The sequence below is a fragment of the Scatophagus argus genome, chromosome 20 (genome assembly GCF_020382885.2).
Source record: "Scatophagus argus isolate fScaArg1 chromosome 20, fScaArg1.pri, whole genome shotgun sequence".
Classification (NCBI taxonomy): Eukaryota; Metazoa; Chordata; class Actinopteri; family Scatophagidae; genus Scatophagus; species Scatophagus argus.
The window spans coordinates 5335815-5358789 of record NC_058512.1 but is presented as its reverse complement, the minus strand read 5'-3'; the positions used below and the strand labels follow the sequence as shown (position 1 = coordinate 5358789).

The 22975-nt window shown below is 40.2% G+C and overlaps 3 protein-coding genes across 7 annotated transcripts in view; 2 read left to right on the top strand and 1 right to left on the bottom strand.

The window, feature by feature from the left end:
* amacr (alpha-methylacyl-CoA racemase) overlaps positions 1 to 4021 on the bottom strand; it is a 10525-nt gene extending 6504 nt beyond the window's left edge. The window contains exons 1-3 of one of the 3 annotated variants that reach the window (XM_046375313.1): positions 3877 to 4021; positions 2070 to 2328; positions 1320 to 1463 (exon numbers count right to left, since the gene is read on the bottom strand). In XM_046375313.1, the coding sequence (XP_046231269.1) occupies positions 1320 to 1463; positions 2070 to 2316 (391 nt within the window). In that variant the 5' untranslated portion in view covers positions 2317 to 2328; positions 3877 to 4021. The other 2 variants (XM_046375312.1, XM_046375314.1) reach the window with 2 other exon arrangements.
* A 1549-nt stretch (positions 4022 to 5570) lies between these two features.
* On the top strand, positions 5571 to 12965 carry LOC124051708 (cardiomyopathy-associated protein 5-like). The gene is made up of 8 exons (XM_046375335.1): positions 5571 to 5799; positions 6595 to 8532; positions 10559 to 10624; positions 10847 to 10937; positions 11197 to 11291; positions 11418 to 11616; positions 11744 to 11872; positions 12162 to 12965. The coding sequence occupies exons 1-8, from the start codon at positions 5675 to 5677 to the stop codon at positions 12339 to 12341; spliced, it is 2823 nt and encodes a 940-aa protein (XP_046231291.1). The 5' UTR covers positions 5571 to 5674; the 3' UTR covers positions 12342 to 12965.
* Positions 12966 to 13377: 412 nt separating this feature from the next.
* Positions 13378 to 22893, top strand: tia1 (TIA1 cytotoxic granule-associated RNA binding protein). Of its 3 annotated transcripts, none has more exons than XM_046375310.1 (12): positions 13378 to 13604; positions 15036 to 15132; positions 16011 to 16109; positions 17931 to 17985; positions 18371 to 18458; positions 18756 to 18831; positions 19163 to 19268; positions 19742 to 19840; positions 19929 to 20013; positions 20367 to 20505; positions 20682 to 20827; positions 20997 to 22893. In XM_046375310.1, exons 1-12 carry the CDS (start codon positions 13579 to 13581, stop codon positions 21133 to 21135), a joined length of 1155 nt encoding a protein of 384 aa, XP_046231266.1. In that variant the 5' UTR covers positions 13378 to 13578; the 3' UTR covers positions 21136 to 22893. The 3 variants fall into 3 exon arrangements, with proteins under 3 accessions (XP_046231266.1, XP_046231265.1, XP_046231267.1); XM_046375309.1 differs by having other exon boundaries at positions 20679 to 20827; XM_046375311.1 differs by lacking the exon at positions 13378 to 13604 and adding an exon at positions 13644 to 13779 and having other exon boundaries at positions 20679 to 20827.
* Positions 22894 to 22975: the final 82 nt, after the last annotated feature.

Sequence of the window (22975 nt, the reverse complement as noted above, 5' to 3'; positions counted from 1 at the left end):
GATGGAGCTGCTGCTTTACTGGTGGTGGCACCGATGCCTTAAAAACTTCTTGCTTCGAAGTTATGCCTCCCTTTACTCCTTTTGTCTGATATTTTTGCAAAACAGAGCCTGACTAAACGTATTCATATAGTAGCGGTTTCACTGTGGCAATGAATGACTGTTCAATTTGCTTCAGTTTGAAAGGTATTTCTGGGAAACCACTATTTGGTGAATTATAATGAGATAAGCACATTTAAAAGCACATTATAGCTTAAAACCACCACAGATCTTTAGAAAACCCACACTGTTTTAGTTTATCAGAACTGCAAGACAAGAAGAGGAGACTCAGGCTTACTGAAAATGAGAGAGCTGGGAATGCGTAGCTTTGAGGGTGAAATAGATTTCAATTTATCTTCATGAAATCCTCCTACCTCAAATGCCAAATTACCATACGGTTATGCTAACAGAATCAGGCAACTCACACCAAAACGATCTAGATAGATAAATATCACTAAAGGTAAGAGGAAAAACTGTATTTCAGGATCTTAGTAGAACTATGCCTTTAAGGTATGGCTAAGCTCTCTTTAGACAGATAGTACAGTTAATGAGCAGTGTGATAATGTGTTTGCATTATCCAAGCATTTAAATGGTGTGCTTTAGAGATCATTTAAGTGAAAACATTACAGAACGCGTCGTTCCCCTGAATGTCCGTGAAACTCATTGAACTGATGAATGATATTATTCAGAAAAAGAGTACAATTTTTTTTTCTTTAGTAGTTACATAATTGAAATGAAATGAGAGTGTTGGTAAATGTTTTTAATTTAAGTGCACCTACCTCATGTGCCACATTACCACCAGGAGGTTAAAATAGCTACATCACCCTCTAGTGGCATCTACGGGATGGTACATATAAGAATCAGACCTTGAGCTGTGAGTTGGCGGTTGGCAGAGTAATTTATTTCATTGCTTATTCAACATTGGTATTGATTTGCTGCATCTGATTCCTTGCTGTGGACCTTCCATTGTATTGCAATTGTTGAATATAATCAAGATTAATTCTCATGTACGTTTCCAAGGTCATACCAAGTGTTACTCAGCTCACTCAGAGGACAAATGTGGAGGGAAATGTATTCATGGAAAAGACAAGGGGGGGCTTGACACACACACACACACAGTCTGCACTGAATTTATTTTAGACTTAAATTCAGTTCACGTTTCCAAACTCTTTAAAAAGCAAACACATAGAGAAGTGAATTATCCTCCTCTTACGAGTTTTACGAATACTCAGCGCCGTTCCAGTATTCATTCCAAAAACATTCACAGTTGTGTGCGTTTTTACCTGACATGGCCAGGTAGTTGATGTCATGTCCTGCTGCAGTGGCATAAGGTCCACTCTGTCCATAACCCGTCAAGCGAGCGTAGATCAGACGAGGATTTTCCTTTAACAGCTCCTGTGGACCCAGGCCCAGCTTCTCCATCACGCCTGGGCCATCAGAGGAAAGTCAGTCTATAATACGATCTATAATTATATTCATCAAAAACATCAGAGGGACATTCTCATTTCAGAAGACTATGAGCAGATCAATAAACAACTGTTTTCATTATTGATTCATCTGCTGATTAGTTTTTCAATCTAAAAAAAAAAAAAATCAGGGAATACTGACAAATGTCCAAACAAAATTTCCCTCGACTCCTAGCTGATCATGTCTCGTTTTCTTGTCTTGATATCAGCCTTACCTAAATAATTACCAATATTTTTTTTTTCCTGGCAATCAACTACACACTTAGTCTACAAATAGTTGCAGCTCTATTGATTTGCTTTCAAAACTTCTCAGATGCTTTAATTTCAAAAGCTGTTTGAGGGCCTCAGAAGGTTAAAGAAACTCATTATTCCCAAAATGCAAAAATTAAAGAAAAATATCAATAAATATGTTGTTGTTATAAGCCAAACTTTGTTTGACATTCTTCAACATTTTGAATTCAGGACTGACTTATCACAACTAAGTGAGTATTTTTAACTTGATGTAACACGTTTTTGGTCACTTTACGGTATACAAACTATTCTGTATCACAAAGCTGGTGGTCTGACCTTTACGGTAGGGCTCCAAGACCACATCAGACTGGACACAGAGCTTCCTGAGCAGGGCTACTCCCTCCGATGCCTTCAGGTTGATGGCCACAGATTTTTTTCCTCGTCCTTGCGTGTCTAAAGACATGCCTACCTTGGTCCTGTCCACGCGGATCACCTTGGCTCCAAAGTCTGCCAGGATCATGCCACAGAATGGTGCCGGAGCCAAGCCCGCCAGCTCAATAACTCTCACTCCAGCCAGTGCCATGTTGAAGGAGCGCTGAAGGTGGGGAAACAGCTCTCAGTATAATGAAATTCAATGCAACGCTAATAACAAAGGCAGTCATGTGATTTCATAAGGGGTGTGCTGCTAGAAGTGTTCTCTTCATACCTGCAGTCAACAATTATTTTCTTTATCTACTGAACTTCTAATTGTTTCCTGGTGGAAAATGCCTGTCATGCTTACCCAGATTGTTTTGTCCAAACAATAGTCCACACTCTGAAAGGTATGTGGCTAACTATCACAGACCATTAAAAAAAAATGAAAAGCAAAAACTCACAGCTGGGAAGCTAGTGATAGTAATTTTTAAAAAGATTTTTTGGCATTTTTGCTTATACAGTTTTTAATGTAGCATAATGTATTTGTCAACAGTTGTAACTTCTTATTCTTATAATGTTGAATAATTTGGGGGCAGCCGTGGCCTAGAGGTTGGAGAAGCGGCTTGTGATTGGAAGGTTGCTGGTTCAATTCCCCCACCGGACAGGCAGGAAAAATTTTAGTGTGGTGGAGTGATAATAATGTATCTTAAAAATTAAATATTAAAATTTAAATTAAACTCTCTTCTGGGGACATTTCTGATGGTTCTTGGCAAATACATTAACAAATATTTATACTGGTGTACAACTACGGTACTTATAATCTGGCTTGCACAGAACTGTATCTGATGGCAAATTAGAACTGAAACACTTTGGTTGATTAATCAATTATTCGATCGATAGTTTTTGACAGTTTCAAAAACTAACTGCGCAGACTGAGATTAACAACACGAAACAGAATCGGCAAATACATGTTTGTTACTTATAGCTGAGATAAGGAGGGAGATTTACCAGATATAAGATATAAAGTAAATGACTATCTTTACCAGCCGCAACATTAAAGCGACTATGTACTTACTAACGTGTCATTTATTTTACATTAGTACAACAAACATTATTCTGAAATGGATCTGCTTGTTGAATACTTACTTACTACTTTTAAGCTTTTACTATCGTACAATTCTGAATGCAGAACTTGTATTTCTTCCAGTTTTACATTTTAAAGTAGCTAATCCGTACTGGGTTCCAAAGTCCAAAGTACATTATGAGGAAGCGCTATCGTTACCGGCCAAGTAAGCCTGTTTTCAAAGACTTAATTAAAACAATTACAGGACCAAGTACTTGTTGACTTTGTACGACGTACCAAACAGTACAGCGGTTGGTGCAAACCAACGTGAAGCCCCCCCTACCTACTGTTACATTGTTCGACATTAATAATAACAATGGGTCACCCAGCGAAACACTGACAGTCTGATCGAAAAACAAGCTAGTTAGCTAAACCATTCGGTGCAAAGCACAGAGGACAGCAGCATCGTCACACAGGAGCGTATTTCAAAGTGGCTTCCAACAGTTTAGCTTACCTTTGCTTCCAAGTACGAGAGGACAGTCCACTCTGCTGAAGGCTTGTGCTGTTACACCGGTATACACGCCGGGGCGCTCAAGCTCCGTGAAGGTGGAGACAATTTAGCCTTAAGTATTAAAGTCCACCTGGGGGTCTGCTGCTTATTCTCACCTGTTCGGCTGTAACGTGTTTTGTTGAGAAAGGGTTGCAGATACCACCTCACTGTGCCCCGTTTTCATATCCAGTGCTGACTCCGCCTAGCCGGGCGGGTTTCGGTGTACGCGAGCTGTAAATGTAAGCGAACTCTGTTTACAAGCTGCTTCCTGGTGATCTCAGCGTAACGGTCGCAAGATTTCTGGGAAATGAAGTATTTTTTTATTTATTTGCCTTTTCATTTAACATTAGTAAGACATTCGGCTGTTATTGTTTGTATGAAAAATAAGAGGACTTAAAGACCCAAAGTCTTGTGAGTACAGACTGCAACTGAAAATTTTATCACCATTTTATTGTTTGTGGTGATCCTACTCCTTTGTGATTGAAACACAAAATTCAGACAGAGTAGTAAACCCATCGATCAAAAAATTAAGTTTGTTTCCCATGGGAAGTGTTTCAAAAGCAGTTTGGTTAAGTTTAGGCAGAAAAAAAACGCTTGGTTCTGTTGTTATGTAATAAAATTACTTGCTTGGATTTAGGAAAACATCATGTTTCCCTTTCACAAGTTAAACATGCGTTAAAAAGCCTTGAAGGCTAACTGACAGGCAACAATTCTGTACTAGAAACCTCTGAGATTCCTGCTTATGTTTATCTAACATTATGAACTGACCTGCTCTGCTAAGGTACATCCTCATCATAGTGAGACGGGGCAATCTTCTTCTGGGTTGGGCAGCTGCAGGAGGAGGAGGAGGAGGTGTCTCACCTGGTGTCTCGCCTGGTGTCTCTGTATTCAGATAGACTACAAAAATATTCACCTTTAATTGGTAAATCTGGTGATTGAGGTGGGAAGTGACAATCTGGCGATTCTTTAACACAGGAACTTCTACTTTAGTTTTTAGTAAAACTTTTGTGTTAATGAACGATTGTTTACTGTCCACTGCTAGTTTGGTTTAATGTGAGTTTTGGAAAATGAGCAAAATCTGCAAAAACATTATTACAGTCTATAGACAGTGCATGTTTAGTACCAGGAGATTTCGGTCTACATTTGTCATGTCCATTGGCCAAGTTTATGTTATGCACCAGCACAACTTTTGCCCAGATACAATCTGTTGACTAAAAGAAAAACCCTCCCCAACTCTTCCAGTCTTGCCTTTCCCATGTTGTATCTCTGTCACACTGCGAGACAGACATAAACAGGTGTGTAAGGCTGACAATTTGGGAGAAGTGTGGATCAAATCAAGTCAAGTCAAGAAAAGCTTTATTTTTAAATACAACACACCTGAGTTTTTGAGAATTAAAGTAATCCGTAAATATTTGTTATTATTATCCATGTTGCTTTCTTCAGCGGTTCACTGTCAACTGTTAAAGCTCAGTGTGGGATTTGTTTGATCCCTTATCAGTTTGGTAACACTAAAAACCAAACTAAACACTTTGAACCTCCTTATAGACTTACAGGCAGACTTGTGACATCGGATATAGGCTTCCAGCAAAAAGCTATATTTAGACCAGGCTAGAAGAAATAACGCAGAAGCATTTTTTACAGTTCAAAGTAGTCACAGGCTATAACTAATCATTCCAGATTAACTTAGTTATTGTATATGCCAAATGTAAGGGTTCAGCCAGTGTGAACACACGACAAAATAGCCTCCTTACATGTTGCAAATGCTCCACATGAAACACTGGAAGACCAGTTTTATATTTCAAGATTACGCTGAGCCTGGGACCCCAGCACCAGCACACTTGCTTAGAATGTGATCAACAGAGCAGCACTGAGTTGTGCCGAGTGGCTTACAGAAATCACCAAGATCTTACAACAATGGACACTTGGACAGAAGGTTTGGCAGGATCAGATGTGGACACTGAGATGACAGCACTGACACAAGAAGATATTACTGAACAAAATCTCGATGCCAGTGATGAAGTGGAGCACCTTCGAAACAGGTATAAATCAGTACCTGTGACTCTTAAAATTGAATTTTGGATATATTATTGCAACTCAAAGCCTATGTTTTCTGTGTAATGAGATTTGCTTTATAGTTTTCATAACAGTTGTAGTTGAAATCTTATTATACATTATATTTTCACTTGTGAGAAGTCACCAAGAAGCAACAGTTTATTTTGCAGTAATAAACTGAATCCATTCCCATGTGAAATGATAAATGAATGAAGGAAATTCCATTAGTGCCACTAAATTGTGTGTTTGGCTGAGTGTTTCAGTGTGTGAATAAAACCCATCAAAATTTTATTATAACTGTTTGGGAGAGGTTGATTCAACTGTATAATCATTTTGGAAGATGCAGTTATTGTGCTGCTGAATTTTGTTGGATTATACTGACAGATGTTTCAATTATTTTATTCACCTCATAGGCAAGCCTAAAGGACTTATAAAGGACCTATACCCCTCTGTATAATGAAATACAACTCAACAGCACCACAAATACATTCTCCACAATAATCAACTCTTCTCTAACGGTTTCAACCAACACTGTACATTATGACCTTCACAAATGGAGGATTCATTACAGAACTGTTGTATTTGGATGCTGGTCTTGGTGATACTAACTTGGCTAACTTGGAATGCTCATATGGGCAAAGCTTGCAGAAAAATGTTTAAGTAAAATTTCATTAATGTTAAGCCAAAAGGGTTGACTTTCAGAGCATGTGAAGAAACTATGGCCTGATTCTGAGGATTGTGTAGTTTTATGTCACTGCCATATTGTTTCTCTATGCCTCCAGTTTACGGGAGGCCGTCCACGATGACAGTGTTCGGCCTAAGATGCAGTGCCTGATGATGGACTCTTCCTTCTCCATGGTGACTATGCAAGGCGAGGACAGTGGGATAGCGTGGGAGACGACCCCGAGTCGCTGCACCACACCTTGGGCATCCGAGGCTGGAAACCCCACTATGGATCTCAGCTCTCTGATTGCGGTGCGGCCCGCAACACCTGGGTCTGTTCCTGCAGGAAAGATTATCTTTGTCATGGATGAGGGGGCGATCTCAAGACGGAAGAAAACTAAAGAGAGGGTGAGCAGTCAGAGGAGCAAAGCAGACAGACAACGAGAAGTCCTGACACAGAGTTCAGAGAACATCCATGGAAGGCCGGAGTTAATAGGATTCTCACAGCCAAATGTGAAAACCGAAGAAGGAGATGAAGAAGAGCTAAGTGATCCTCTGGTAGATAAAGACCAAAGGCTGTTCAGCTTAGTGTCTGAGGGCTCTGAAATCCTCAACATTGTTGTACCTCCAAAAGTGGCTACTGTGGATGAAGAGGAGAGCAAAGAAATGGTGGACAATCTGTCTTATCTGGAGGACAGCCCTGTTTCTAAAGCCAATGAAGACATCCATGATTACGAGCTCATGGTGATCTCAGCAACAGCACCAGGTGGAGCAAGAGGTGACCAGGCCAGGCCCTCAACTTCAAACATAATGGATCCACCAGGGGCTCCGGTGGCCAGACCTCTGGGCAGAGGAGCTGCTGGCAATGTGGACTACTTTGAGCCATTCACACTGATTGATGCCCAAGCTCCTGGAAGTCCTGCTGTGATTGCACAGGGACAGATGGAGCCAGAGGTTGGCACTGAGAGCCAGGACACTGATAAACCTGTGCAGCCCAAAGACAATACCACCACAACAACAAGAGTGGATAATGACAAGTCAGACACAGTCAGCCTGGAGGAAATCACCAGTGAGCTTCTAGATGAAGTCTTCTACGGTGGGGCAGACAACTACCCGAAAAATCTGGACAGAGAAGCCGGAGTGGCTGAAAGTGCACACTGTAGGCTACCTTCAAAACCGAGTGGTTCGACTTTGTTTGGAAGCCAAGAGGACATTCTGACACCAATCTTTCTACCAGAAGGACCTCCAAAAATCATTGACCCCATTTTGCTGGAGGAGCCCAAAGCCATGGCCTTCCTTTACACTGACCTATATGAGGAAGCAATTGGCAGTCGGAAAAAAGAAGAGGATACGGAAAGTATGACCTCTGAGAAGTCCTTCCATAGCAGGCATTCAGACAGAGAGGCCAGAGGTTATTTAGAGAAATATGTCCTTATAGATGAGACTCCTTCGATAGAAGTGGAACCCTCTGATAAAGGAAAATGCCCACAGGAAGGTCCTCGGGTATTGTCCCAAGACTTGTATGATTTTGGTGATTTGCTGTCTAAGCATGAAAAAGGTGAGATGCCAAATTCAGAGGAGGAAATCACAGACTTTTTCAGGTCCAGTGATAATTCTTCTCCATGTGATATTGAGCCCTTCGCTCGATCACTTGAAGAGGATGACGCCCAATCAGCATCAAAGAGTAAAGTCAAGAGAAAGAAAAATGTGGCCATCAGGGAAGAAAAAGTCACTGAAATCCCAACAGATCCACTCAGTATCTCGAGCTTTGAGTTTCTCTCAGAGGAACCTGAGTGGGGAAGTACAGATGATCATCCCATAGCCCTGGACAAGAGCCATGAGCACACAGGTCAGGAATTGTGGAAACAAGATCCGGAAGTGCAAAGGCCAGTTGCTCCTCCCAGGAAAAAGGCAAAATCCCCTCCTAAGGCATGTCTGGACTTAACACCTTTGACTCCAGTTGAAGTTATTATGCAGGAAAAAGAAGAGGCAGGTGGAAAGGAACAGAGGGAGGAGGAGAAAGAGACGGCATCACCAGCAGAGACTGCTGACGAGGGAGATGGAGACGGAGAGGAAACAATGCAGACCTCCTGCAACGTTGCTCCATCTGAGAGTGCACTGGCTGCAGTAGAGTCCCCACAAACTGAAAGTGTAGAAGATAAAAATGAAATAACTATCCGTAACACAAAACCAGCTACAGCCGAGGGGAAAGACAATATAACAGCAGAAGAATTTGAAACAAGTAAAACTGAAGCCGATACAAAAGAAACTGAACCAGAAGAGGTAGATTTTAAGTCATCAGAATCGACCGAAACAGATGGTTATCCAGAGAAACAGGGAGATGGTTCAACTGCCTTACCAACTGAACCAGCTAAAAGCAAAGGACAATGTATAATACTTTAACTGAGCTTCAGTAGTTTCAGCAAATTTATTGCCAAGTTTCTTGCTTCTGTGCCCATATTCAAAGTTTTAAAGTCACAGTAGAATTGGCCTAAAATCAACTGAGATAAATTCTTAAAATTTCACAAAGAGTGCAGAATACTGTAAATCTCAGTCTAATCTTTAGCATTTGTATCCATTTGTATCTACCTGTACTCATACTGCATGAATTTGAATTCATATTCATATAGATCAAATACCCAGAGGAGGATATTTTCCTTTGTTTCTTCATATTAACCAATTTTCTCCACTCTACCAGGGTGGCATAAGTGCATGAATTTCTTGTGCTTGACAGAACAAGTTTGGGTCGAGAGTGTCAGTAAAAAGGGTTAGAGTGCATGCATCTGTGTTTGCGTGATGTTTTGGTGGATCTTCAGCTATAAATAAGCCTCTCTGGCTTTAACTTGACACCTCATCTGAGTCTGTGTACCGTGCTCCTTCTTGTAAACAGCCAAAAAAGTATGTGTAGATGTGCAAACTTGTGCTTATTATTCACATCACCTATTTTTGACAGATTATCTATACCTTCAAATTCTGAACATATCTATAGTTGATGCTAAATTAAAACAATTTTACTATGTGTACCTGTTCCCACATTATCCATACCAAGCATCAAGCAAAACACTTTCAAAAAGAGCTCTTTTTAGACTCGGGGATGCAGTATTTACTCTATACATTTAAATGGCCAGTAAAGCAGGTTTATGTCAATCATCATTTGCAAAAACCTTTGGTTGTAGGCTTGTAGGTATCCAGTGGACCCATCTGGAACTCAGCACTGATCCTGTGCCCACTGACCCCGAAGAGGTAACTGAAAATATGTTCTCAGATATTCATAAATGCATACAAAAATAGGTATAAATAATGATACAAAGAGATGTAAATGTGTAGTGCAGATTGGTGATTTTGTTTTGAGGGTTATGGTCGTGTTTAAAGGCTTCTGTACATCCTGTTAGACCAATTATGATCAGATTAAATAGGGTTTGGCAATAAATAAGTACTTGCCTTTTTTCAAAATTTTTGAAAGCACCCTTTTCCCTCCACATCGACAGGTGGCAGCTGTGAGTTGATAGTTTCCTATTAACCATTACCAAAACAAGTCTGAAGATCATAGAAGTACAAAATATAGAGTAGTTATATCAATCCATTATCACAAACACGTTTTCCCCATCTTCTCTAACTAAAGTGCTGTGAAGTGAACAGTCATTAAAATCAAGATAACACCAAATATGTTAGCAACTGACCAGAACTTAGAATACTGAACAGAACTACGTTTGCTCCACGATTTCACATGTGTGCCTCATTTTAAAGCGCTGCAGCTGTGAATATAGTGCTATTTTTTAAGCTAATTGGTTTAGGGTGATTGAAACTATATTAAACAAGGGAAGGAATACAACAGAAACAGAAAATTAAAAAAAAACTCTGTCAAGCCTGGTGAGACATAAACTGTTTCTCAGTCTTTCTAATTGGTCTATTTCTGTGCCAAATGCCCCCCTCGCCGGCGTTCTGTCTGACTACTTGAATAAGTTAGCTTTTTGCTAACTCCGCAATGGACGGTGTCTCTAGTTTTTACTCGACTGTCACTTCTGAAGAAAACGGACCAGAATCATGCGACAGCTCCACGGTGGAAAACGGATTAGTCGACGCATTTGGCGACCTAGCTGCCCTCCCGGTTGAGGTTGACGAGAGAAGACCGACGTGTTTACGGTGCCGGTGAGCTGAGTTAAAGTGAAGCTAAGTTACTGCTAGCTAGCCAAGTTAGAGTTGAACCCCCCTTCCTTGTTCTTCTCCCCAAATAACTGGCATGTTTTAATGAGGGAACAGGTTTATGTCGTTACAGAAAAGCTGAAGACCAGCTGAAACAGAGAGATGGGGCTAGGCTGGGAAATATCTGGGCAATCACAGCTTCACGTCTTCAACTTTCCTCTCATGTAGTCGCCCTCAGAAGGTGTGTCTCTGTCCCTTTCTTCCACCACAACCCCTGGAGGTCTCCACATGTCTGTACATAGTGCAGCATCCCGCAGAGGTGAGTTGCATAATGTCAAATAAGCTTGCAAATTAAACACAGATTATATCACATTATTTTTTGCCTTATTTCTGTAGTTGGAGATATTTTGTTTTGATATGTTATTCTAGGGATGCACAAAGTGTTTCTTCCAATGAACTTCATTGTGTGCACCTTTTTATTATTAATCAAAAATGGCAGCTACTGGCCACAACTGGCACATATTCATTAGAGGCTAATGGTCATGACAAACTATTTTAACTACTAATATTCCTTTCAGGAGAGCAGAGTACTCCGCACAGTTCCTCTACTTGCTGCTTGCTTGCCACAAGGAAAATGCAATGTCATAGTTGGACGGAGGTTCAATGAGGAAAAGTAAGCTGTATTTATTGTTAGCACAGTGATATTGCAACCCCACGGTCACTGACACATTTGTTGACAGGCGTCATTGTCACATTCTCAAATATATTTAGGTTTTGCCACCATCTTTTCTTCTGTCAGGCACCCAGAGCTGGCTGCAGTGTGTCGGGACAGCAGAACATTAATCCTGTACCCAGGCCCCAAATCGCAGAACCTGGAGGAGTTAGTGCAATACCAGGAAGTTGGCACTGTGGAACATAATGTGATCATCATAGACGGCACCTGGAGTCAAGCCAAAAACATGTTCCTCAAAAACAGCCTTTTACACCTGCCCAAACAGGTGTGTAAAAATGTGTTCTCACATTAAAAGAGGATAACGTTAGACATGGGACAGGAGGTTCATTTTTCCAACAGCTAAAGCGCCTTAACTGTGGCTGTGCTGAATGTCGTTGTTTTGGTTTATCCAGGTGCAGCTAAACAGGAGTCTGTCCAGTCAGTACGTCATCCGCACTCAACCCTCCAACATCTGTCTGTCCACCCTGGAATGTGCTGCTGTTGCCCTGTCCATCCTGGAGCAGAATGACCACATCCAAGAGGTGACGTGATGAAATGATGTGATGATGTGCTGTATTATGAAATTTTAAAGTTGATATGGCAAACTTGTTAGTATTAAATATTCAGCAAATGCTCATTAAATGTCAGCATTCATTTGTGTTCATCTTAGTGACGGCAGTTTTAAAATTAGAGACGAGAAGTGTGAAATGATGGGTGGTTTTTCTGCGAACTGCACTGGACCGGACAGAAAGTGCAATGTAAAACTTTTTTTTTTTTTTTTTTACATTTTGTATTTTTCATCCCTCTCCCCTTTGCTGTCTGTTCGTCCAGGTTCTGCTGAGGCCCCTGAGAGCCTTGTGCTCCTTCCAGCTGCAGCACGGCGCTCAGATTCATCACAGCAAGGAGCATCTACTGAAGAATGGCATGTATGACAAACCCATGCCCAAGAACAAACGCAAGATAAAGAGGATGGAGAAGCTTGTCTCTGACCACAATATTTGCCCAAGATGAGGGTGAAGTGACTGAGCAGAGAAATGGGGTTTGACTCATCTTTGTATACACAGCTGCTGTGCTGCACAGGACTGTATCATCAGAACAGCATGTAGCACCATGAGGCTGCAGGCATGAAAACCACTGGACTTGTTGGGAGTTTTCTTTCTATTTTTAGATAACTGATAAATCTTATGTATTTAATTAATGACAAGTTAAAGCTGTCATTAAAGTGTCCTGGTGTGACAATAGAACAGATTTCTTTGTTTGTTTTACAAAAAAAAAAAGTTTACATTGTTCCTCCCTGCACTTTATAAACACTATGATGTGACTGTTGTGTTTGACTCAATATGGCTTCATCTGATCACATTTGGAAGGGCTGATTCCATTTCTGTTTTGTTAAATAAATAAGAACAAAAACTTCATTCATGTGTGTTTCAAAAATAAAAATACCTTGCAATACAGAAGGAAAAAGAGTTGCATTGTAATTCAGAATTGTACTGAATGTGAAGTCTGTGTTGTTAATGAGGTGCAAATGAGCTGTTTTTAAATACTGACAGGGATTTTTTTTGTTAAAGTAACTCTGTCTGCATAAGGTCCTATGCCATAAATAAAGGCTCAATAAAATATACTTGTATACTAAATATATATTTTGTCTCTTATCCAGTATCACTTTTGCTTTACCATGTCAGATATTGAGAACTGAGTCAGATCATTTATATCGTCAAAAGAATGTGACAACTCAAACTCATTTATTGTGAGCCAGGCAGTTAAAATGGTATTTCTATATTGGGAAATCATAGATTCATGAGGTCTACTCAGCCATTTAATACCACTTTTCCACTTGGTCATGTGTTCAAGGATCAAATTATAGATTGAACTAGTAAGTACACGTTAGCTTCTATTATGAGAGCAAGGAGCAATTGTTGAGAAAATACTGGTGAAGATATAGTGAAGAAGAAATGAGAAAAACACGTTAAATAAGTAAAAGTGGGTTTTCGTTTCGGTTGACAATTACTTTGTAATATGCCTATAAGTTGCCGTCGACTGAGCTACTGCGCATGCGAGTTTGGTGTCGGCCCCGGTCCCTCCGCCATCTTTGTCGGCTACCCATTGTTCAATCTGTAGCTAACAGCAGTGGTTAATCACTTCATACTGCGCAATTAAATAACTTGACAGTGTCACCGGTAGCTGCCCGCGACAGTCGTGGATTGGCTCTCAGGTTTGCGACTTGTTCTCGGCCAGCAAATTAAACAGAATGGACGATGACCAGCCAAAAACCCTGTAAGTGTGTTCCTGCGTTACCGTTAGCTAACCACTGTTCGTCGCGTAGCTAACATTCAGTGGCAGCCTATTATCCAATGCGCACTCCTCTCCCAAAACGTTCCTTTCTCCGCCACAGAAATATTGGACCTCTATCTCAATCAGAAATACGATAATTGTTTAAGGTTTTGCACAGGTATTCGATGAGCATAACCTTAAACGACTTAATGAGAACTAAACACATCTTAACGTCAATGGTCTGGCTAGCCAACATCGGCTAGATTCGGCACGTTCGTTAACGTTAGCTAGCTAATTCCAGAAAAATCTTAACGCGTCGGTTCACGTTACTTGATAAGAAAAATCCGATGTAAAAGTATCATTGCCGTGAAAAGAAATGCTGCCCGGTGTGTTTTGTGTGTGCTAAACGAGATAGTTACGTGACGATACTATTGAAATATATCGGACACTGCAAGTATCTTTAAGTCTTACGATGAACAGGAGAACACTGAACTGCCAGCTTTTTCAGTGGAGTTTGGTGTACCATCATCTCCTTAACGTTAGTCGGGCGATTCAGTAGAGTAGATTGGATGTCTGAATAGCTAAATGGTAATATACGCTAATGTTGATGATAATTTGGTTATGAAAAGGGGTTATTTTTGTCACCAGGGTAAGATTAAGTTAATGCTATTTAAAGTCAGGCGTTATGTACGGACAAGGTCAATAGCTCAGTTTCAGTAATGTTAGTTGTCCCTAGCTGAACTGTATGTTTAGCTGAAGAGGTTTTTATTAAATACACACCACAGAATTATTAGCCTGAACGGCCTTGAGTTTTATTTGCCCTCAGACATTGGAAATTACTTGAATCTTGAAGGTGGACTTCAGGTGCTGGTATCTGTGTGTAATTTATATTTGTTTTTGTTTGTGTGTGTTTTTGCATTTACACATACATCTGTCTCTTATGGTAAAATTCCATGTTGAGCCTGTTCCACTACAGCAGCAGCAGGTTGTATAGTTTAATGTTACAACCCCAAAACTCTAAAGACATTTTACACCAATCAGGCAGGTAAAGTTCTTTATTGTTTAGCTTAGGAACAGGAATACGAACGCAATACATTTAAGAAAAATAAGGTAATCTACTCTTACACCTTTTCCCACAAAACACAACTATAACCACCACTGTCTGTCTGGATCTTGCAGCAGTGCACCAGTACCAGTTTCAGAGCTGCTGATCACGTCCTTTAGGGGAAAGCTAACAAGTAATAGGCTATGAGTAATGTTTATCTGCCAGGCTGGATTTTCATACAGTTATGTGAAAATTTTGCTCCTGCTTTAATACTCACACAAGATCATATTTTGCTTTAATCACAGTTATATCAGAAAATAGTAATCAGTACTGTCTGTGTATTCTGTCCATTGTTTTTTTTTTTTTTTTCTTTTCATTTTTGTGTCTAGGTATGTGGGAAATCTGTCCAGGGATGTGACAGAGGCCCTCATCTTGGAGTTGTTTGGACAGATTGGACCTTGCAAGAGCTGTAAAATGATAGTAGATGTAAGTTTGTCTGTCATCTTTTTCTATGATGCTATTTCCCTCTTCCCTGAGAATAGGATTTGACTTTCATATGCCTCTTTGGCAGTAAAAGTCCGAGGACAGCTGCTGTACATCAGTTTTTCCTTAAAGAACTCGTACATTAACTGGTTTCTTCCCAGCCCTGATATATAATTTCACTTGTTCTCCTCATTATTCCTCTGGTGACCAGTGGTATTATGATCTCACATTTTAATGCTAAATAATGATGTCATTATATTTACTAAGACTGGCCACTGTCCATAAATTAAAAAACATTTTTTTGTCTGCTATACCATACATATCTGCTCTATATATTGCTGTGTTCACATTTGAGAAAAACATTGAAACCAAAATGGACAAATTTATGTGCTTTTTATCCCCGTTTCCCCCTGATGTTGCCTCCTAGTTTGCATTAAACCCGATTAATAGTGTTACTGTCTAGGCAGATTGAGATCTTATTTTAATGCAGCAAATCAAATCTTGCATACAGCAGTAACGTCAGAGCTGTATCATGGCCGATGGCTACGCTGAGGCATAAAAGAGCAACAGTCTCTGAACAACAACCCACGTTAACTTCCCTTCTCCTCCTTATATAGCTTGCAAACAGGGACACACATCTTTTTGTGTACTTTAGCTTGTTGATCTGTTCATATGTCAGTTTAGACAAAGACGAGGATATTCCCCTTCAGGTGGCTGAGGCAAAAAGGAGCATTTCTGATATTTCCACAAATACCTTTTCTTTCTTTTTAATGATAATAATAAAAACATTATAAAAACACATCAACATTATTTTTGACTACAAAAAGAAATGAATGTGATTTCAGTTGGTCTTGAATATTTGTGTCTCCTGTCCACTTTAGACAGCAGGTCATGATCCGTACTGCTTTGTGGAGTTCTATGAGCATAGACATGCCACTGCCACAATTGCAGCCATGAATGGTCGGAAAATTCTGGGTAAGGTAAGCAATCATATCTCCTGGGTGAGTCAACTAGGGCAGGGCTGGGTCGGCAGGGTTCAAATTAAGCACCTGGAAAAGCTTATATCTCGTTTGACTGATCTCCTCGCACCCCTTCATTTAATTTGTTTTATTCCCTTGTGCACATTATTTTTCTGTGCACAGTCCAAAACTACTTGGTGGGAACGCCAGACACTGATTTCCATAACCTTACTGCTGGAAGTATAAGAATCCTGAGAACGTAATGTCTAAAGATTGCACAATGTTAGCTTTTGGCTGTGTTTTCTCATGGTATTAATACACGTTAGAGGATACTCCATCAAGTGATGCCATGCATTCAAAACATGAAAGCCATGACGGACGCAGAGTGATCAGAGTCAGTTAATCAATAGACTGTTACAGTTTATTCAGTGCTGCGCGTTTGCGTTTTGTCCCGCCCAGAAGAAGGTTTCGGACACTTAAAGACTGAAAATGTGTTTTTGCTTTATTCATTCCTCTACAAAGGAAAAAAAAACTGTTTCAATGCAGCACTTTTTACAACATTCAGATCAATCCAGTTTATCGAATACTGACCATTTATGATTGAATTTAGACCCATGCTTATGTTTTTAACAGACAGGCCATCATTGCACCATAACTGATCTGTGCTACAATATAATTGAAATTTCTGCTATCCATAAAGCTGAAATTTTCTATTTTGCATCCTTTTAAGTGAAAAACAGATCATCTCAGGCCATCATTCATTTGTTTGCAACTACCTGTAATATCATTGAATACTATTTAAAACTGTCGGATGTCTTTTTGGGAGAAGCTAGAACCAATTAATGTTTTGGTACCTTTAATCAAATATGGCCTAAAATAATGTTGAGTTGTCAGAATAGTTGCAGATTAATCCAGCTTTTGTTTTTAAAGTTTATTCATTTGAGCAATTAATTGATTTTTCCACATTGTTGTGTGTTGTTAGGGTCACTTGCCACCACATTAACACAAACACATAGCCGTGGTTTTCACAGGGCATATTGTTTGTAGAAATGATGAACATAATAAGCTTAAAGGTATTTTTGCAGGCTTTTATATTGGATTACAGTACAGGTATATGTAATTGTTTTTTTGTTTTTTATTGTAAATTCATGCGTCATCCTGTTTCTGCTTTAATTAAGATTTTCCCTAAGTGAGTTTGCCATCTGTGTATGAATGGATTTGACGTGGCCCTGCTGTGTAATCATGCTACGTGTAACATTCTTTGATCTACTTTAATTGATGCTCTTCTGTGCCCCTACGTCTTTACTGCTATGTGTTCTTTTTGCAAAGTTATTTCCACATAGAATCCACATAAGAGCAACTTCAAGAGAAATACATTCAGTTGAAAATATTTTATCCTCAACAGGTATTGAAGGACCATTTGAGGAGTATAACAAGTTCGTAAAAATCACTTGTTTGTAAGTCCCTTGTTATTTGGACCTTACTTCCTACAGTTTTGCTCCAAATTTTTACTAGACTGAGACTGAAATGTTCCTGATTATGAAGGTGAAATCTTGATATCCCTTTATATTCTCCACTGTATTTTACTGTTTTTTAATGCAACGGTATGTAAAATTAGATAAAAATGGATAAATACATTTGTAGTGGTGGTTTAAGAACCCAAGTGTGGCTTACAGAGACAACCTTATTAAAAAAAATTCTCAATCACAAAATATAACCTAAGTAAAAAGTGGTGTGTGACAAAAACCTCTAATCAAAGAAAAAGCACCTTCCTCTCCACTGCAAGCGTACTTCACTTCTCACCTTCTTCTTCCTCCGTCTCTACAACTGTCTCTCTTACAGGAGGTCAAGGTCAACTGGGCCACGACGCCAACCAGCCAAAAGAAAGACACAAGCAGTAAGCACTAAGAGAAACTCTCATTCTTTTGTCTCGGAAAATGTTTCTAGGTAGAATTTATTATAACTCTCTCCCTATGGGGGCAGCCATGGCCTAGAGTTTGGAGAAGCGGCTTGTGACCGGAGAGTCGCCGGTTCGATCCTCCCACCAGACTGGCAGTAAAAAATTAGGTGATTAATAATGCCCTCCCCCCAGGCTAGCGGGCTGATGTGCCCTTGAGCAAGGCACTTAACCCCCACTTTGCTCCCCAGGCACCTGACAATGGCAGCCCACTGCTTCTGTGTGTGTGTGTGTGTGTGTGTGTGTGGAATGACCAGTTCTTTAAAGAAACTCAGTGTCATTCACCTGCCGCTACTGAACTGACTGTTAAATTATTGTTTGTAAGGTCACTTCCATGTCTTTGTTGGAGATCTGAGTCCTGAAATTACCACAGATGACATAAAAGCAGCTTTTGCTCCATTTGGAAAAATATCGTAAGTATATTCATGATTGTTATTAATCTTTGTAATTCTGCATTTTTTTCCTTTTCCCCAGTATTTTCCAAACATTTCATCCAGTGCAACAGACTCATTGATGTGTTTTTAATAGATCTTGGGCAACAATTCAGCTCTATGGCACAAAGGAGTAAGATCTATTAGGCTTTGATACACGCTAATTTTGTTAGTCAGATCCCTTTGTCAGTTGGTTTTGCCTTTTTATTGCCCTTTAAATTCAATATAAAAGCAATAATGATATCACTACCTGTATCATAAACTGTGTGTTGTCTGCAGGGATTGTCGAGTGGTGAAAGACATGGCCACAGGTAAATCTAAAGGCTATGGCTTTGTCTCCTTCTTCAACAAATGGGTAAGTGTGCCAATAATGCCTCTGTTCTGGGGAGTAGAGAACCAGCTGAAGTATATGCATTAATCAGGAATTCAGTAATAAGATAACAGACTTGCTAATAAAGTGGATCTCCACAAGGGAGGACATTTCAGTTCAGCCCTGGTCTGTAGGCTGCAGGCCCTGATGAGTTGAAAACAGCTACAGTCACTGACAGAAAGAAACCGCACTCAGCACTGTGGGATATAAAAGCCCATATGTCAGAGCTTGTTCACTTATAGTTGAGCCAGGTTTTACAGTGAGATGGTTCTTATGTGGCGCCGCTAGAGTTTGCATGTTTCCTCTGTGTAATCAGGATGCAGAGAATGCCATACAGCAGATGGGTGGACAGTGGTTGGGAGGGAGGCAGATCAGGACCAACTGGGCCACAAGGAAGCCTGCTCCCAAAACTACTAATGAAAGTAAGTTCACAGAAATTAAATGGAAGATTAATATGATGGACTGTGTCTTTGCCCTCTTGTGGTGATGCACCTCTGTCAAAGTGTGAATATACTCCCTCAAGTTGCTTCAGACTTATCTCATGTCTCAACATCAACTGAGTGCATTGCTGTGGAATTTTACACAGAAATTCATGTTGATGTTGATCCTTTTACTTTTCTTGTCGTGGCACCAGCAGGTTCTTTAATTTAGTCCATCCTTTAATGTTCCTCTCAAAATGATTTTTAATAAGTTTGGTGATTCTTAGGCTCTGCACCATCATCAGGGTAAATGTTTAGTCTGTACAGGACTTACCGTACTGACTTACCATAGCAGTACCTGCAAAAACTAATAACACAACTGTTTTCTTGTTTTTGTCAGACTGATACAGTATGTGCAATAGCAGCAGGTTGCAATTTAATAATAAATAAAAACTTGTTTTAACTTTTCTTTTTAGCTTCCAATGCTAAGCAGCTATCTTTTGATGAGGTGGTCAACCAGTCCAGCCCTAGCAACTGCACCGTGTACTGTGGGGGAGTCACAATGGGTCTGACAGGTGAGTCGTACTTTGTCCATAAGACTAAGCTGAACGCCTGGAAGCACTATTTGCAAATGAAATATTAATGTCTTTGTCTTGTTTTTAGAGCAAATTATGAGACAGACCTTCTCTCCTTTTGGCCAAATAATGGAAATCCGTGTTTTCCCAGACAAAGGCTACTCTTTTGTGAGGTAAGCTGATTAACTGATTGACCTGGCAGCCATTTATTTGATGCAATAAAGCATGGTAGGATGATGTGGCAAAAAACAAATAAGATCACAGTAATGTTTTTCTGTATTGATCAATACCAGCATTTATCATAACGTATAATTTGCTTCCAGTTTTAAGAATATCTTGAAAATGACGCAAGTCTGAAGAAGCCTGGAGGTTTAGATTAGATAAACTGTAGAATGTGGTCCAAAGCTAATTGTTACTGATATGTGATCCCCTTTCAAGATTGTTTAATTGAAGGCTGTCACATATGAACCTCATTTATGTGCACGACTTGAGCCTAAATGGCGTGCTATCTCTTCTCTCTGTGCAGATTCAACTCCCATGAAGCAGCAGCTCATGCCATTGTATCCGTCAATGGCACCACCATAGAGGGCTATGTGGTTAAGTGTTACTGGGGCAAAGAAACAACAGACATGGTTAGCCCCCTACAGCAGGTACAGATGCCACAGGTATGTGCCAGGATCATCCTCAATACATCAAGTTTGTTCATAATCTGTACTTACATCCCTGTTGGTGGGCTCTTACAGTGCTTCTCATTTGAATGGTAGATCCTAAATCTGCTGCCGTAGGATGTAGGCGCTACGTGATACTCTGCATCCTGAAATATTCTTCTGTATGTCAGCAGAACACGGTGAGCTTCGCAGCGCAGCCCTACAGTCAGTGGGGTCAGTGGTACAGCAACACGCAGCAGATTGGCCAGTATGTGCCCAATGGGTGGCAGGTGCCGAGCTACGGAGTCTATGGACAGACCTGGGATCAGCAGGGCTACAAGTGAGTACCAGACATGACCCGGGATCAAAGCAACATGACACAACGTGTTTCTGGTTCCTGATCAAACATACAAAATGCTTCCCTTGCGAATCCATTATTCTCGCATCCACTTTTCGTCCACTTTTTGTCCACTCTGCTTCATCTCTTCATCCCTCTTCTTCTGTTTCAGTCATTTACATGCTGGTGCCGGCTGGACAGGCGTGGGTGCTGTGAGCAATGGGGGCATGGTGGAGCCCGGGCAGGGAGTCAACGGGACGGTGCTAACTAACCAGGCCGGCATGAGCACTGCTGGCTACCACACTCACTGATCACAGTAGCCCTCTCTAAGCCTCTAAGGCCGCAAGGATGATACTCTGCTGGGGGAAGGAGTGCATTAGATGTGCTCTCTCTGTTACTACACACAAGTTATTCTGTTAGTGAGGCTGGTACACCATTTTATCAACCTCACTGGCCCATAACCTCACCCACTGCCCAAATCTGCAGGTGTAAAGAAAACAATCCACTTCAGAACACTTGAACACTGCTAAAACAGCCATTGCTAATGCACCTTGCATTCCTGGGCCCATTTTATGGTTTTGGCGTATTTTTGTAATGCCTGCAGATAACTGGCCAAATGTAAATTATAGGACAGTGTCAAGATATTTCTAGCATAGCCACATTTTAGTTTAAAAGGCAGAAATGTTCAGCTGATTAAATCTGTTGTAAGAAATAACACCAGGTTTGGTTTTTCAGCCCCCCAGAGCCAAAGAGCAAGGGCAGAATTTTATACCAATATTTAACAATCAGACGGGGAGAAGAGGCTACCAACTTTGCCACAGAAAATACTCAGTAGTCCACAGTAAGGGGTGCGATTTTTATTTTTTTTTTCCAATTGGAACCTCTTGCTCTCACAGTTTTTGGTCTGTTAAAAACTTACTAAAGTGAAGTCCAAGCAAGTTCTCAGGGTGTTGTCAAGTCATTAGTGGGCAGGTTGACAGGAAGCGGACACCACAAACCAAGTACATTTCAGCACTCCTTCACGTCATCTCCTGGAACGGACTGAAAATCCGGTCTGTGGATAAGAAACGTGTGTGTGTGTGTATGCTTGCGTGTGTGCATGAACTGATGCTTTTACACACAAGATAACGTCCAGTTCATCTTCCCGAAACAAAAAAGGACTATGCCATCTTTTTTCTGTCATTTTCAAGTGTCATTTTCTTTCTTTAAAATGCTGACATTGTATAAAGAGCTTTTGCCTTTTTTGTGTTTCATTTTGGGACTGTCTTTAAAGAAATGTTGCAGTGACACCATCGAATCATGTGACATGTTAAATCTTTTATGTTTGTTTATAAAACATTAAGTGGCTGTCAACTGTCAGCTTTTATTTTTTAAATTAGATTTTCAATATCTCAAATAAACCAATTGCAGGGATTACTGCCACGCTTATCTTACTTATAGGCAGACAAATATTGCACAAATACTTCTTTCCACAAAATTTGAAATGCTAGGATTTTTTTTTTTTGTTTGTTTTTGCATTCCACTTTCTTTTGTAATTTCCTTTTGGAAGTTTAATGTCACAGTCTGCTCAATTGTACTGAATCTGTATAAAGACGACATGTTAATTAAGGAAGCGTGTTTGCTTCTGGTTGGAGTGATGGATTCCAGAAATGGCTGTTTGACAGTAGCATCCCTGTCCAGTGCTGGTCTGTGAACAGTAGAAACAGTGCAACATTTGATTCTTCCAGAGGCTTGGAGGACAAATGGCATTGCTGTGTAACGCAAAAGCCTTTTGATCGACAAGCAATGCATAATTTAAGTTATTCTGTTTTAGTGGTGATTGTTTTTATAGACTAAGAAACAACCTTGTAAGGATCGTATCAATTTTTGCACTGTGGCCACCATCATTTTAAGTTCGACGAAAAATCCATTGTGTTGCCTTATTATCAGTTAGAATTAATCTAACCAAAAATCATCCAAAAGTAGGCGGTGCCTAGGAATGTTTTCATGTTTGGCAAGGGAAGTTCTGTTGATGCTTCAGTAACATGGTTTGAGTTTTTGCTTTGTCCCATTAAAATGCTGATGCTTGATGAAGGTTTCCTGGAAAACTGTCTATGTAATCTGCCATTTAGTGTTGGTAAAATCAAGACAAAAGTTATAACACAGTTGTTT

Excerpts from the sequence above, each read along its gene's own strand:
- LOC124051708 (XM_046375335.1), top strand. The coding sequence starts at position 5,675 with ATGGACACTTGGACAGAAGGTTTGGCAGGATCAGATGTGGACACTGAG. Across the intron at positions 8,533-10,558 it reads GCAGAGACTGCTGACGAGGG|ATTTGGCGACCTAGCTGCCC; the intron begins AGATGGAGACGG and ends ATTAGTCGACGC. Across the intron at positions 10,938-11,196 it reads TAGTGCAGCATCCCGCAGAG|GAGAGCAGAGTACTCCGCAC; the intron begins GTGAGTTGCATA and ends TATTCCTTTCAG.
- tia1 (XM_046375309.1), top strand. The coding sequence starts at position 13,579 with ATGGACGATGACCAGCCAAAAACCCT. Across the intron at positions 18,459-18,755 it reads GCTCCATTTGGAAAAATATC|GGATTGTCGAGTGGTGAAAG; the intron begins GTAAGTATATTC and ends TGTTGTCTGCAG. Across the intron at positions 20,506-20,678 it reads AGCAGGTACAGATGCCACAG|CAGAACACGGTGAGCTTCGC; the intron begins GTATGTGCCAGG and ends TCTGTATGTCAG.